Genomic DNA, 16287 nt, shown 5'->3' on the forward strand with positions numbered 1-16287 from the left:
CTCAGTCCCAATAGGACAGGCTGCCTCAGGAACACCCCCTACCTTGGGTGAAACCTGGAGCCATTGTAGCCCGGCCCCTCAAGAACGGAGGGCATCTCTCTATGCTATGTAACCCTTCGCTTTCCTCTATCTCTTTCCCCAACAGAGCAGGCGGCCAGATCCCCCTCCTCCTCTGCCTGCCTCCCGGCTGGGCCGAGATCGGGGCCAATGCCAAGGAACCAGGAGTGGAACCTGCTCCACAGGCAGGGCCTGTCTCGGTGCCAGGCTGCAGGTGGATGGAGCCGGGCGCTGGGCAGCCACTTGCTCCGTCTTGCCCGGTGGTTCCAGGGAGCTGCCTGGTTGCTTTGGGGCTCTTTTCTGTCTCCTTTTACAAACCTCCATCTCTTGCCAGTGTGGGGCAATTACTAGGCATCCCGTACATTTGGGAGGGACTGCAGCTGGGCAGTGGGGTGGGTAAAGGACCAGAATAATTAGACTTGGAGCCCTCCGGGAGGGAGGTTCCCAAACCCTGCATGTGCTGCCCACACTCTTACCTGGTCCCCACTCTCTCAAGGCTGAAAGGGAACTCAAGACCAAGGTCACATCACAAGACATCACCGAGGTGTCGAGGGAGCCCACTGCCCTGCCTGGCCTGGCCTTGTACCCATACTACTCCTTTCCTCTCTCTCTGTCTTTGTCTGGAGCGGCTCCCCAACTCCCTTCATTCTTGGTTCACATCATGGCTCTTTCTCAGCCTCAGCTCTGTTCTTTTGTTTGAGACCTCTCAGGCCTTACCAGGGGTTCAAACAAGTCCTGCCTGCCTCTAGAGAAGGGCAATTGCTTCCCTCTCCATTAACCACTGCCCCTTTCCCTGGGCCCACCCTGAAGTTCAGGGCCCTGCTGCATTCATCCAGGTATGCACACACACATACACACCTGTGCACCACACCACACACCCACATGCTAGCCCCGGGAGGCACGCCTGCGGGCCCCAGACTCACCTGGTGGAAGGGGGGCTGGGAGGTGCAGTACATATGCTGCAAGGGAGGCTGGTAGCAGAACATCCCAGGGCCATTCTCCAGAGCTGGAGGCTTGATCTTGACCTCTGACCCCTGATGGAAGAGAAAGCAGATGAGCAGGTTGGGCCTTATTTTTTTTGCCTTTCTTTCCCTTGTCCTGGACTTCACACAAAAGCATCCCCTGTCTGCCTCCACCAAAGCTCAGTCCTGGAAGAGAACAGAGAAGGGTAGGGATTTCTCCAAGGGAACTCAGCTGGTTAGTGGTAGAGCTGGAGTGGAGCTAGAACTGACGGTTCTCTCTACGCTTTACCTGACAACTGGTGAGAGCCTAGGGCATCCAGAGAAGTCAGGGAGACTTGCCAATGGTCATGTTGAGGCTGGGATGGAACTAGAGATCTCCATGAAGCCTACATGGAGGGCCTGACACAGAACTCTGCCCAGTCTAGAGATGGTGGGGTGTGCGGCTAGGTCCCAGAAGGTAGATTAGCCCAGGAGGAGGTGGACTGCTCTTCCTGGGGGTTTGTGAAACCAGTATTTGGGCCCAGAGGGGCAAAAGGGCTGTGACCTTTTCTGGGTGCGCCCTGGGGTTGCTGATGCAGAGATTGTCACAATCGTAGAATCTCAGGCCTGCAAGGGCCACGAGCACTTGTGTCCAACCCCTTCATTTGACAGATGATGGGGCTGAGCCCACAGAGGGGAAGCAGTGTGCCCCAGGTCATGCAGCCAGTTGACCTGTTAGCCGTGGGACTCTGAGTGTCTCCCCGTTGTGCAGGGCGTGGGCCCAAATCTAACTTCACCATTTACAGGCTGGGGGATGGATGCCTTGGGCAAGTCACCTGGCCCCCAGGAACCCCAGTTTTCTCATCTTCAGAGTGGGGGTAGTGGGAACTCTCTACAGGATGTTGAGGATTAAATGGGGCAGTTGACAGAAGGCACCTGGCAGAATGACCCAGGGCTGGTATAGAGCCAACGCTCAGGGGTAGTAGGTGCTATGATGGTGCCTTCACTGTGACCAGCACCAGAGTCAAGGGACCTGAGGAGAAGCCATCAGAGGGCTCCAGATCCAGCATAAGGCCCTATCTGGTCCACATCTGATAGGTGTCTATCTATTTTCCTTCTTTTTTTTTTTTTTTTTGAGTCAATGAGGATTTAACTCGGGGGCATTCTGCCTCCAAGCCACACCCCCAGCCCTTTATTTTTATTTTATTTTATTTTATTTTATTTTTTGTGGTACTGGGGGTGGAACCCAAGGGCTCTTCTACTTCCAGGCTATACTCCCAGACCTATTTTATACTTTATTTGGAAACAGGGTCTCACTAAGTTGCTGGAGCCTCACTAAATAGCTGAGGCTGGCTTCGAACCTGTGCGATCCTCCTGTCTCAGCCTCCCAAGTGCTGGGATTACGAGTGTGTGCTACCACGCCCGGCTATCCCCAGCCCTTTGAAAAAAAAATTTTTTTTTTGCTTTAAAATAAAGTCTTGCTAGGTTGTTTAGAGTCTTGCTAAGTTGCTGAGGTGTTTTTTATTTTATTTTTTATTTTTTTTTATTTTTAAGCTGCAGTCCTCCTGTCTCAGCCTCCCATCTACTGGGATTACAGGCCTGTGCCACCATGCCCAGCCATTTTCCTTCTTTTGTTGGGAGTGGGAAGTGGTTTGGGCCAGGATGGAGGCCTGTGTGAAAGCAAAAGGTGGGCACCGGAGTGGGCTCACCCAGGCCGAGCCTACTGCTACCTCAGGACCTACAAACCACAGCTGTGCTTTGGGAAACAAGCTCCTTTTGGCCTCTCAAAGCAACAGTCCTACGAGGTCGGTACCTTTAACCGAGAGGCTAAGTGACTTGTCCTTGGTCACACAGCTTGTGGGTATTACTGTGCAAGGGCATGCTGGCCTTTCAAGGTGTTTTCATACTTCTCTCTTTTCCTTCTTCTTTCTTTTTCTCTTTCTTTCTTTCTTTCTTTCTTTCTTTCTTTCTTTCTTTCTTTCTTTCTTTCTTTCTTTCTTTCTTTCTTTCTTGTGGTCCTGGTGATGAAACCCATGGGGATTCTATTCCCAGCGCTATTTTATTCTATTTTTTTCCCAGTACTTGGGATGGAACCCAGAGGCATTCTACCTCCAAGTGACACCCCCAACTCTATTTTTCATTCTATATTTTTAAACAGGGTCCCACTGAGTTGCAAAGGGCCTTACTACGTAGCTGAGGCTGTCCGCGAACCTGGATCCTCCTATGCCAGCCTCCCAAATGCTGAGATTGCAATCATGTGCCACCAAGCCCGCCCTTATTTTATTCTATTCTGGAACAGGATCCCACTAAGTCATGGAAGACCTCACTAAGTAGCTGAGGCTGGACGCAAACCTGTGATCCTCCTGTCTCGGCCTCCCACATACTGCAGTTACAAGAGTACACCACCATGCCTGGCTTCCATTCATATTCCTAAAAATATAGCCAGGTCCCACTCTGGGTAAAGAACGGGGCTGAGAAGTGCCCCTCCAAATGGCTAAAGCCGTACAAAGTCTCTCAACTCCTTACACCTATGCTGGAATGGGGGAACTGTGCTCTGTGGCTCCTCCTTCAACCCTTCCTCTAGGCTCTGGAATGTGTTTTTCTTCTCACATTTGCATATAGGGCGGGTTGGTCTGGCTGGGGACTCTTGACACTTAAACCAACAGAGAAGTCACACTCTGGAATCCTGACTCAGGGGCTTGTGGGAAGCAGCCAGCGTCTTTAGCCTTACCTGCTTCCCTCTCCTCTCCCTCTGTACTTAGCCAGGCCAGCACTCCAGCCCCAGTTTGACCAGGAGACCCAGCATGGAGCCACCAGCCCCCAACTCTCAGTTTTCTCTGCTTCCTTGGGCGCCCAGATCTTAAGAAGCAAGGCCTGGAGAGGAAGGGTGGGGACTTTGATCTCAGAGGATCACGGACCAGAACAGGAGGCAGGATGCCCATGGCCCGGTACTCACCAGAACTTGGCTGTGCTCCTGGCTGGGGTACGGGAGCCCGTTGCACCAGGTCTCTGTGGAGAAGCCAGGAAGGAAGGCCTCGGCCTCCCCCACGTCCACCGGGATCTCCTCAAAGGCCTCCATTGGCCCTGGGGTCTTAAAGGAGTGTCCATCGAGAGGCAGTGCAGCTTGGGCTTCGGGAAAGATACCCTCGTGGAAATGCCGCTTGTATGGGTGGAAAGGCACGTGGTTGCCCTTGAGGAAGCGCCCCGGGCTGCCTGCAGGGCCCTCGTCAAAGCCGAAGCCGGGGAACTTGTCTGAGGGTGAGAGCCGGAAGCGGCCTGGGCCGGGGCCAGCTGGGCAGTGGCCCTGGACTTGCTCGGGGCCTGGTGACGCAATGCTTGGGCTGTGCGGGGGCAATGAGGGCACCCTCTCCGGAGGGCCATCGGGCACGAACGACGAGCAGCTGTAGCCAGTGTGCTTCTGGGTAGACAGAGGCAGAGAGCCCATGAGTGGAGGTTGGACCAGGCCTGGGGACCTTCCAGGATCCTACTGTGCTGGAAGAAAAGCTCAGCTCTGGTTGAGCTCTGGGGAATCCTCCAAATGTTGGAGAAGACATAGCTTGCCCTTGGGAGCCCAAATGGGAAAAGCGGGCACACTGTCCCTAAAGCTGGGAGGCCCCAAGGCTAATGGGCACCACAGGCCTGCCCTGGGAAAGCCCCAGATCTGCAGAGATCCGTATCTGACCCCTTTGGGATCTCAGAACCATTAAACTCTTTGCTGGTAGAAGCTAGGACTCCAGGAGGGCCCATGGGGAGGGGCGCCTGGGCCACCTGCTGCCTTGCCAGGCCCAGGGGCTGGGTACTTACGGTCTGTGGGGCAGGGGAGCCTGGGAGGCCCGGAGCCTGCATGAGGTCCCCTTGGGGCTCACCCTCCAGTCTGGTGGGGCCTGGCAGCGTGACGTCAGACTGCGGCGGGAGTAGTGACACCATCACCCAGTCCTGGCCTCGAAGAAAGCCAGCTGCATGAGAATGAGGACCAAGGTCCAGAGGTGACCAACCCCAGGCCCACCACCTCCACTCCCACACCATCCCTGGGTTCCTCCAGCCAGCCATCTGATGTGTGTGTGAGAGAGAGAAAGGAGAGAATGAGAGAGGACACTCTTGAGGCCAAAGCCTGCCAGGGAGGCACCCTTGGGGGAGGCGTCCTGGCTGTTCTCAAGCTCTAAAGCTGCAGAGTATTGAATTGGTGCGATCCCAGTTTCAGTGAGATCCTGCCTTTGGCTCCTCATGCTTGGTCTCCCGTGTCTACAATGAAGGGCCAGGCTAGGTGACTCTGGGGATGGATGCTGGAGAGTGGGTAAGGCCCAGGCCTGAGGTGGGAGCAACCCCAGTATCCAGAGGCTGGGCCTGTGCTGTTACTCTGAGGCCCTTGCTGGCACCACCATAATTGTATCAGGAGCTCGAGGGCTCCTGGCTGCTTGCAGGCTCACCAGCGCACTGTGCTCTCTTTTCTTTCTTTTTATCTTTTTGGTACTGGAAATTGAACCCAGGGGCATTCTACCTCTGAGCTACACCCCCCAGCCCTACTTTAGTTTTTATTTTGAAGCAGGGTCTCACTAAGTTACTGAGGCCTTGCTAAGTTGCTGAGGCTGTGTTTGAACCTGTGATCCTCCTGTCTCAGCCTCTCAAGTACTGGGATTACAGGCCTGCATCACTGCACCTGGCTTCACCAGCCCACGGTGGAATGCCTGACAAGTGCTATTTTCACTTGCACGCTTCAAAATTCTCTCTCATCTCTGATTACATGCAAACCACCAGCCCTTCCTTTTTCTTCTGGTAATGGCGACTGAACCCAGGGCCTCAATCATGCTAAGCACCTGCTCTACCACAGACTCCATCAAGAATTACCTATGTAACTTGGGTAAGTCGCGTCACCCCTCTGAGCCTCAGTTTCTTCACCCCAAAACGTGGAATTAATAATGTGCCTTCTTCACAGGCTCGTTGGAGAAAACCAATGAGAAAATTGCCCAGAGTATTTGTACACTGACTAGCCCAGAGCAGGCCCTCAGCAAACGGCAGCTTCTTTTGGTGTTTCGAGTTGAACTCAGGGGCAGTCTTCCCACAAACTACGCTGACAGCCCTTTTTATTTTGAAACAGGATCGCACTAATATGCTAAGGTCTCGCTACATCCTCCAGCCAGGCTGCTGCCCCTTCCTGAACTTTGCAGTCTGCCTATGGAAAGGCAGGAGCCTGGACTGGATGCTCAAGGGCTCAGACCTTCTGGGATTGTAGGAGAACCCTGACCCCAGCACAGTCGAGTGCTTAAGAGGACTCCGGGCTCAGCGCCAGGCTCGGCCCTTCCTTTCCAGCTGTGTCAGCAAAACTCTTCACTTCAGCAGCAGCAGCTACAAAACAGGGCAAGTGACGGCACCAACCTCAGCGCTGCCGAGAGTGTTAAGTGAAATCACGCATAGGAAGCATGGAGCACAGTGCCGAGAGCAGGCAAGTGCTCGCTACCTGTCATTCCTGGTGATTGATATCATTGTCAGCATGGCCCTGCCTGGCACATCCTTCATTGTTTGCCACCTGCAAAGGACGGTGCCATTTTTTAAAAATGGTACTGAGGATTGAACACAGGGCCATTCTACCACTGAGTTATATCTCCAGCCCTTTTATTTTCTATTTTGAAACAGGCCTTGCTAAGTTGTTCAGGCAGGCCTCAAACTTGTGATCCTTCTGCCTTGGCCTCCCAAGTGGCTGAGGTTACAGGCACTTGCCACTATGCCTAGCGGGGCAATGCCTTTACGATTCACTCTCCATTGCCCCAGGGGTCTCTGATAGCTGAGTGTGGTGGTACAGGCCTGTAATCCTAGCACGCGGGAGGCTGACACAGGAGGATTGCAGTTTCAAGATCAGCCTTGGCAACTTAGCGAGACATTAGCATATTAGTGAGAGCCTGTTTCAAAATAAAAAAGGGCTGCAAGTGTAGATTGGAGGTAGAATGCCCCTGAGTTCAACTCCCAGCCCCCAGAAATAAATAAATAAATAAATAAATAAATAAATAAATAAAAAAAATAAAAGCTACCATTTACTGAGGGCCTGCTCTGGGCTAGTCAATGGTCAATATACAATTACTTTGGGCAATTTTCTCATTGATTTTCTTAAACGAGCCTGTGAAGGGGTGCATTATTGGCTTTTTTTTTTTTTTTTTTTGGCAGTACTGGAGATGGGACCCAAGGGCATTCTACCTCTGAGCTATACCCCCAGCCCTATTCTTTATTCTTTAAAATTTATTTATTTATTTTTGCAGTACTTGAGATGGAACTCAGGGGAATTCTATCTCCGAGCTACACCTCCTTCTTTGGAAACAGGGTCTCACTAAGTTGCAAAGGGCCTCACTAAGTAGCTGAGTCTGGCGGCGAACCCAGATCCTCCTGTCTCAGCCTCCCGAATGCTGGGATTACAAGCGTGTACCACCACGCCTGGCAAGAGGTGCATTATTAATTCCACCTTCTAGGTGAAGAAACTGAGGCTCAGGGGGGTTACGCGACTTGCCCAAGTCACATAGGTAACTCTTTTTTTTTTTTTTGTGGTACTGGGGTTCCTGGAAGCCCTTCTACCTCAGGCTACACTCCCAGACCAATTTTTTAATTTTTGGAAACAGGGTCTCTTAAGCCAGCGCGGCTGGCTTCGAACCTGCGCGATCCTCCTGTCTCCGCCTCCCAAGCGCGGGGATTACAAGCGTGCGCCACCACGCCCGGCCATAGGTAACTCTTGATGGGGTCAGAACTCAGACACAGATTTGGCCAACCCTGTCGTGTGAGGACAGCGATGACTCCTCTTACGGTTTCTTCATTTGGTGGAGGTCAGAATTTGTTGGGATACGCTGGGGAGAAAGCAAGAAGAGTGTGAATTTTACATTCACCCCTTCGACCTAAGACTCATTGAAATCATGGCCATGCTCTTCTGAGAGCTCTGGGAGGAAGGGAGGGAAGGGGGAAGGCTCTCGTTCATCCCTCCATGTCCATCTGGGAATTTGACACATCTTTGTTTAATAAGCCATCTCTCACATCTGACAGAGGTAATGGGGATGCAGAGGAGGGCATCTGCCTAATGTCCCACAGGGGCTGAGCCTGGGAGGGGGCTGGTAGCCGGGCCCCAGCAGGTGGGGGCCTGGTGGGAGGCTCTCCCGCCCCTCAAAGAGTCCCCAGCGCCCCTTCTCCATGTCCTGGCGCCTGATCACTCCACTGCGCTAAATGTGGCGTGACTGGGGAAGCGGGGAGCTGGCCGAAACTGGACACCGTGAGGGAGCAGGCATGGGGCCTGAGGTGCAGTGTGGCACAGCCCATCTCCAGCTCCGCATGACTGCCTGGGCCTGGCCCTTGCTCCCTAGGACAGCCTCTCCTCGGCACAAGCAGCCTTCCAGGGAGGGGGGGCCGTGGGTTTGGCACCTCCCCAAAGTGTTCTCAGCCCTCCAGATGCGAGGCCAGGGCCCTTTCCCCAGATCTTGGGCTGTGTAGCCCAGGGGGCACTCCCCTCTCTCGAGGTGGGGTAGCATGGTGGTTAAGAGCAAGGGTTAGGGCCAGGCGTGGTGGCACACGTCTGTAATCCTAGTACTTGGGAGGCTGAAACAGGAGAATTGCAGGTTCACAGCCAGCCTCAGCTACTTAGTGAGGCCCTCCGCAACTTAGTGAGACCATTTCAAAATAAAGAAAAAAAATAGGGCTGGGGTGTAGCTTGGAGATAGAATACCCCTGGGTTCCATCCCCAGTACTGCAATAAATAAATAAAGAGCAAGGGTTGGATTTTTTTTAATATGTGTGTGGTATTGAGGGTGGAACCCAGGGGCTTTTCTACCTCCGGGCTATACTCCCAGACCTATTTTATACTTTATTTGGAAACGGGGTCTCACTAAGTTGCTGAGAGCCTCACTAAGTAGCTGAGGCTGGCTTCGAACCTGTGCGATCCTCCTGTCTCAGCCTCCCAAGCGCGGTGATTACAAGCGTGCGCCACCAAGCCTGGCTAAGGTTGGAATTTTGACTGGCCTCTGAGTTCCAGCCTTGTCACTTTCTGGCTGTGACTCCGAAGGTACTGTAAGTCTTGCCTCATCTGATAAATGGAATCATGGACTAACCTCACAGGGTCTTCAAGAGGATGAAGTAAAGCCGGGCATGATGGTGTACCCCTGCAATCCCAGCATTTGGGAGGCTGAGACGGGAGGATCGTGGTTCAAGGACAGTCTCAGCTCATACTTAGTGAGGCCCTTTGCAACTCAGTGAGCCCCAGTTTCAAAAAAAAGAATAAAAAATAGTACTGGGGGTGTAGCTCGGAAATAGAATGCTCCTGGGTTCCATCCCCAGGACCAAAAAAAAAAAAAAAAAAAAAAAAGAGGATGAAGTGAAATGATGTATATAAGATACTGGCACATAGAAACGCTCAAGGCCACGTGCCATCCAGCCAGCATCAGCTGACTGAATGTGGCTGGGTACAAGGGCTCGTGACCCCAGGCTCAACAATTTCCCTGATGGTCTTGCTGCTTCAGGCCTGGTCACCCTGGGGAGACTGACTAATGATACATCCCCAGGTAGCGGCTGCCTGCCTGGCCTCAGGAGGCTCAGACTCCAGGCCTGCTCTTTGCAGAAGCGAAGCCGAGTAGGCTCCTGGTGCCTCCTTCTGATGGTCTGCCCTGCCTAGAAGTAGCATCCTTGCCCCAGGCCGAGTTTCTGCATGTCAGGAACATCCAGGCCATGACTTTCACTGCCATGCCATCTCTAAGTCCCTAGGAACCAGATTAGAACCCGGGAAACCATGCAGAGCTCAGAACCTGCCCCTCCGTCTACGATGAGAACGCAGAAATTCCTGAGTAGCCTTCAGTCCTCTGGGCAGGTTTTATAAGGGATGGCACCTCATTTATGACCATGATACCTCTTTAGTCCCCTGAGCTGAAGAGTCCTAGAGAAGAGGTTAAATGACTAGTTTAACCTCAACCAGCTGCATTCAAAATAATCTCTCCTCAACCATGAGTGGTGGTGCATACTTGTAATCCCAGTACTTGGGAGGCTGATACAGGAAGATTGCCGGTTCCCAGCTCAGCAACTTAGTGAGGTCCTCTGCAACTTCGTGAGAGCTTGTTTCAAAATAAAATAGGTCTGGGGTATAGCTTAGCTTACAGTTAGAATGCCCTACGGTTCAATCCGTAGTATCAAAAAACAAAAAAAAAGTTTTTCCTCACTGGGTGTGGTGGCACACACCTATAATCCCGGTACTTGGGAGGCTGATACAGGAGGATTGCAGGTTTGAGACCAGTCTCAGAAACTTAGTGAGGCCCTCAGTAACTTAGCAAGACCCTGTTTCAAAAAAAAAAAAATTAAAAGGACTGAATATATAGTTTGGAGGTAGAATACCTCTGGGTTTAATCCCCAGTACCCTCACCCCCCCAAAAAAAAAAAAAATCTCTCCTGCCTGCCTCAGAACAAAGAACCTCTGACTGGTATGAGGGGATTTCTCCAGGAGAGAGAGGGGCTCACTCACTGTGGGAGAGGGGGAGACTGCCTGCCCAAGCCCTCTCTGGAGTAGGCAGCAGAGCCCTTGAAGCTGCGTGACCTGAAGTCAGGACTGGGTCTGAATCCTAATTGTAGTGGGAATTTGGCTGGACAAGTTGCTTAACTTCCTTCTCTGGGCCTCAGTTTCCTCATCTGTAAAATAGGGCTAATAATACATACCTCTCTGGAGGATTAGATGAAATATTGCTTGTAAATAGCTTAACACACAGTATGTGCTCAATAAATGGTAGCTATTATTAATAATTAGCAGTGGGACAGAGTTAATTTAAGGCATGAGCTCTGGGGATGGGGGAGGAAGCGTGGAGGGAACTCCCCTTTCCTGCCTCCCACCGCATCTCCCTGGCATCAGCTTCCTTGATTGGCAGAGGCTAAACTTCCCTCCCCGTGACTCCGGCCTCAGAGGTCATTTTAATCATCCCCCTGCAGTAGAGCCTGTGCCTAAAGAAACTCCCAGGGGCCGGAGTGGAAAGGACCCCTCAGGAGATCTCCCTCCTGGCCTCCATCCTGCGGTCCTGCAGCTGGCATCTGCACTGAGGAGGAATTTTTCGTTGATGGCTAACATTTATCCTCCCTGGATACAGGTTCCACAGCCCACAGCCTGCCCCCTCTCCCGGCTGGAGCCGGGGCTCAGGGTGGACCGTGTCCTCACCGATCCCCAACCGCGGACACGCTTCAGTTCGTGCCGCTCTTCAGTATCTCAGCTCAGTTCATCCTCCCTCTGCCCAGGGCAGTGAGTAAGAGTATCTGGGGCCCCTGGGCGTGGGCTTTCCAGGGCCCGCTGTGCCCGCCTCTTCCCAACTCCACCTCCAGTGACACTGGGTGAGGGGATCTGCCTGTGGAAATTAGCACATGCTACAAATCAGAGCCTGTCCTCTCTCCTGCCTGCCCTCCCTCCCACACTCCCTCCTTCCTTTCTTTCTGCATAGACTGGTAAAAATTCACCAGCACACCCTTTTCAGGGGAGAACCTTGAGGCCTGGAGAGAGGAAATGACACGCTCAGAGCTACACAGCTAAAAGGAAAATCCCACATCCAAGAGCCTCGCCACAGCCCTGGAGGCGCATGCTCCACAGAGGCTTCCTCAGCCAGACAGTAGCTGAGGCCCTCTCGGCATCCAGTCTGCGTCCTGGCCTCTGCACTTCCCCTCCTCCACCATCCTTGGGGATGGAATAAGTAGAATAGATCTGCCCTGGAGTCAGGTGAAGAGAGAAGTGGTCCTCTGGCCCGGAGAGGGAGGATGTGACTAAGGAACACATTGGCAACCTCATCTACGAACCCCTGCTCTGTGCTCCCCACAGACGCCGACATTGCCTCCAGCCACCAACACCTCCAACTCAGAGGTCCTCTCCTGGCTCCACAGAGGGGGCCATTTGGGAGTCACCCCAAGTGGGGCTGGGGGTGTCCCATATGCTGGCTGTATAATCTCAGGCAAATTACTTCCCACTGCTGTACTTGTGTGTGTGTGTGTGTGTGTGTGTGTGTGTGTGTGGTGGTGGTGGTGGTGGTGGTGGTGGTGTGTGTGTGTGTGTGTGTGTGTGTGTGTGTGTGTGTATTACTGGGAATTGAGCCCAGGGGGACTCCACCTCAGCCCTATTTTATTTTATTTTTTATTAATTTAATTAATTTATTTTTCATGGTACTGGAGATTGAACCCAGGGCATTATACCTCTGAGCTATAACCCCAGCCCTATTTTTTATTCCTTATTTTGAAACTCACAGAGTCGCAGAGGGCCTCACTAAGTAGCTGGGCTGGCCACAAACCTGCAATCCTCCTGTCTCAGCCTCCCAAGTACTTGGATTACAAGTGTGCACCATCACACTCAGCTATTTTATTTTTACTTTGAAACAGGGTCTGGCTAGGTTGCTGAGAGAATCACTACTTGTAGAGGTTGTCCTTGAACCTGTCATCCTTCTGTCTCAGCTTCCCAAGTCCTGGGATCACAAATATCAGTTCTTATAAGCAGAGACTCAGGGACCAGTGCACTTTTTGTGTGGTACTGGGAGTTGAACCCAGGGATGCTCTACCATTGAGCTACAGCCCCCCTTTTGTGGTACTGGAGATGGAACCCAGGGGCATTCTACATCTGAGATACAACTCGGCCCTGGTTTTTTTTTTTTTTTTTTTTTTGTGTGTGTGTGTGTGTGGTACTGGGGTTCCTAGAAACCCTTCTACCTCTGGGCTACACTACCAGACCTATTTTATATATTTTTTGAAATTTGGAAACAGGGTCTCTTAAGCCAGCGCGGCTGGCTTCGAACCTGCGCGATCCTCCTGTCTCTGCCTCCCAAGCACGGGGATCACAAGCGTGCGCCACCATGCCTGGCTCAGCCCTGTTTTTTAAATTTATATTTATATTTATTATTATTATTATTTGCAGTCCTGGGTATTGAACCCAAGGACATCTACCTCCAAGCTATACCACTGGCCTGATTTTTTAAAAACAGGGTCTCAGTAAGTTGCAAAGAGCCTCACTAAGTTGCTGAAGTTGGCTGCAAACCTGTGATCCTCCTGTCTCAGCCTCCCAAATATTGGGATTACAAGTGTACAACACCACACCTGGCTTATTTTTTAATATTTGTTTATTTATTTATTTATTTATTTTTGCGGTACTGGGGATTGAACCCAGGGGCATTCTACTTCTAAGCTACACCCCAACCCTATTTTCTTTATTTTGAAACAAGGTCTCACTAAGTTGCAGAAGGCCTCACTAAGTAGCTGAGGCTGTCTGCAAACCTTGAGCCTCCTGTCTCAGCCTCCCAAATGCTGGGCTTACAAGAGTGTAATTAAGCCATACCTGGCTTAATTTTTATTTTAAAATAGTATCTCACTAGGTTGATGAGAGTCTCACTAGTTACTGAGGCTGTGCTTGAAATGTGGTCCTCCGGTCTCAGCTTTCCAAGTACTGGGATTACAGGTATGTACCACTGCGCTAGGCTTTTTTTTTTTTTTTTTTTTTTAATTGAAACAAGGTCTCCCAAAGTTGTTGAGGGTCTTGCTAAATTGCTGAAGATGGTCTTAAACCTGTGATCCTCCTGTTTCAGCCTCCTAAGTACAGGGATTATTGGTGTGTGCTAACTGTCCAGATTCCATCAACTCTGTGTGTGTGTGTGCACGCGCGTGCGTGCGTGCGTGCGTGTGTGTGAGACTGAGGGCATTCTATCTCTGAGCTACACCCTCAGCCCTATTTTTTTTTTAAAACAGGGTCTCACTAGGTTGATGAGAGTCTCACTATTTGCTGAGGCTGTCCTCGAACCTACAATCCTCCTGTCTCAACCTCCCAAGTGTTGGAATTATAGTCGCATGCCACCATGCCTGGATTTCCATCAGCTCTTTAATTTTTTTTTTCAACTTGCGAGTTTGAGACAGTAGGATCACGAGTTCAAGGCCAGTGCACAGTAATTTGGCAAGACCTTGTTTCAAAATAAAAATATAAAAAGGGCTGGAGGTGTAGCCCTGATATAAAATGCCCTTGGGTTTAATTTCCAGTAAAAAAAAAAAAAAAAAAAAATTGAGACAGGGTCTCACTAAATTGCCCAGACTGCCCTCAAACTTGCAATCCCCCTGCCTCAGCCTCCCAAGTAGCCAGGATTATAGGCACCGGCACCATACCGGGCCCAGTGCATTTTAAGATGCTGAGGCTGGTCCTGTGGAGTTGTGTGTGAGACAGAAAGCAGTACTCTGGGCCTGTACCTCTGCTCTGCCTTTGGGGGAGTCTCCCTAAGGAGATCAGGGACTAGGGACAACTGAGTGAATTACTATACCCTAGAAAGGATGTGATGTATTGTTACTCTTTTTTTTTTTTTTTTTTTTTTAACCAGGGATTGAAGCCAGGGACATTCTACCTTTAAGCTCATCCCAAGGCTTTTTTATTTTGAAACAGGGTCTAAATTACCACAGGCTGTGCTGGAATCTGAGATCCTTCTATCTCAGCCTCTCAAATTCTGGGATTACAGGCATGAGCCACCACGCCCAGCTAGTCACCCCCTTTTATAGGTGAAGAAACTGAGGCTCAGAGAGGTGAGCCTGACTTGCCTGTCACCCAGCTAGTAAATTGTGCTCCCCAATATTCAGAGCCAGGCTTCAAAGCCAGGCTCCTTAACCACTACGCCACACAGCCCCACCTTGGGAACACCTCAGCCTCCTGGGGGAAGGTGGCGGTTTCTTTGGGAGGGTCTGTCCCTGTGTTCTCCGTTGGTAGCTGAGTCACAGAGGCCAGGCAGGCATGGGGCGGCCAGGGCCCTCGCGGGGCTCTCCGTGCTCCAGGCCCCCTCCCGCCCAGCGGCCTCCTACCAGCCCTGTATGAGTGAGGTGGAGCCAGCACGGTTCCGCCTTAATGGTTTCTGTTGCTGGCTGCGGCGGCTTGTTTTACGAGGGGTGGGGCTCGTGCCTGGTGCTGCCTGTAGCCCCACCCGGGGCTCCGCCTGCCAGGCTGCTGGGAGGGGTCCCCTGGGGCAGCTCGGTAATTATCTTGTTGTTGGGGGGGCAGGGATGGGCCTGGGGCTGAGCCTGAGGCTCGAGAATCCCAGGATACTTAAGAGTCTCAGGGTGTCAAGGAAAAAGGGGTTCCCAGCTTCTTTCCTCCCAGGAAGGCTAGGGAGTTGGGGGGCAACTGTCTGTCCCCTCGGGCTCTGGATGCTGCCTGGATTTTGGGAAATGGGTCAGCTGCCCTGGCCTTGAGAACTGACCAAAGAAAGCTCTCTGAGGAGCGGGTAGGGGCAGAATCACCGTGGGCAGAAAGCAAACTTGTGCCCCACGCGATGCTCCTCGAGGTGAGAGCCACGGACACCTGCAGCTTGTCATTCCATCCCCTAAATGAGGGCTCTCCTAAAGCCACCGGGGCCATCCCCCTGCCTCTGGAAGTAGGCTGGTTGCAGAGCATCCCTGGGTGTGCTTAGCCTGAAAAGGACACTAGAGCTACCCTCTCTGCCTTGGGCTGACCTAAAGTTCTTCCAGATAGCTAACCTTAATTCTCATAGTCCGCTTGTCCTGACCTTCCTACTGTTCACCGAGCCCCCCCCCCCCCCCCCGCAGGGGCACAATAGACTCTCCCTCCTCCAGGGAGTCTCCTGTTCTCCCACGCCCCCTTGCCCAACATGTTTGCCTTTCTGCCATCCCTGGCCACCTTCTGGCAGCTTCCCAGCTCTCCAGCCCCCGCCACCCAGCCCTGGTTCCAAAGGAGCTGAATCCCAGCACTCACAGTGGGCTCTGGGCCATGGCCACCATCACAGCTTCGGGGAGTCATTCAGCCTGCAGCTCCCCAGGAGCCTCCATGGAGGTATAAATACTCTCACATGCCGGGGCCAGCCCCCTGCCCCAGGACTGGGCGGGGCCGCCTCCCCAGGCCAAGCAGGCAGGTCACATGCCCCATAAATGCCACAAGACCACAGGCCCTTCCCAGCAACCCTGACCTCTCTGGATGGCTGGCTGGCTGGATGGATGGATAGGAGGTGAATAGAAGAACAGTTGGATGAATAGATTGATGGATGGATGATGGATGGAAAGCTAGACAATGGGGATAGATAGACAGATGGATGGATGTCCTTGTCCTACCTGTGGACACTTGTTTTGTAGATGGTAAGGAAGGAATTTCAAGGAAACAAGAGGTGCTAACCCTCAGAGCTTCCATCCATCCCTTTTTGACACATTCCTTCTAGGTCCCCTTCTCTCCCCTGCTATGCCACTTAGCTGGAGAAATCTGCTCTGCTGGGCTCTCCCTACCACTTGTCAGAGAACTCCCAGCTTTCCACCCCCAGCTCCCAGGGGATTTTGATTTTCCTCTTGGGTGCCT

At 52.1% G+C, this 16287-nt stretch overlaps 1 protein-coding gene across 1 annotated transcript in view; it reads right to left on the bottom strand.

The window, feature by feature from the left end:
- The window catches only part of FOXN1 (forkhead box N1), a gene marked incomplete at both ends in the record, with an annotated part of 28938 nt that extends 13197 nt beyond the window's left edge, over positions 1-15741 (bottom strand). The window contains 4 exons of the mRNA XM_080713690.1: positions 981-1091; positions 3955-4416; positions 4803-4934; positions 15697-15741. Of these exons, the coding sequence (XP_080569816.1) occupies positions 981-1091; positions 3955-4416; positions 4803-4934; positions 15697-15741 (750 nt within the window). The remainder of the gene's footprint in view (positions 1-980; positions 1092-3954; positions 4417-4802; positions 4935-15696) is intronic.
- Positions 15742-16287: the final 546 nt, after the last annotated feature.

Source organism: Muscardinus avellanarius (assembly GCF_963383645.1).
Source record: "Muscardinus avellanarius genome assembly, chromosome: 16".
NCBI lineage: Eukaryota > Metazoa > Chordata > Mammalia > Rodentia > Gliridae > Muscardinus > Muscardinus avellanarius.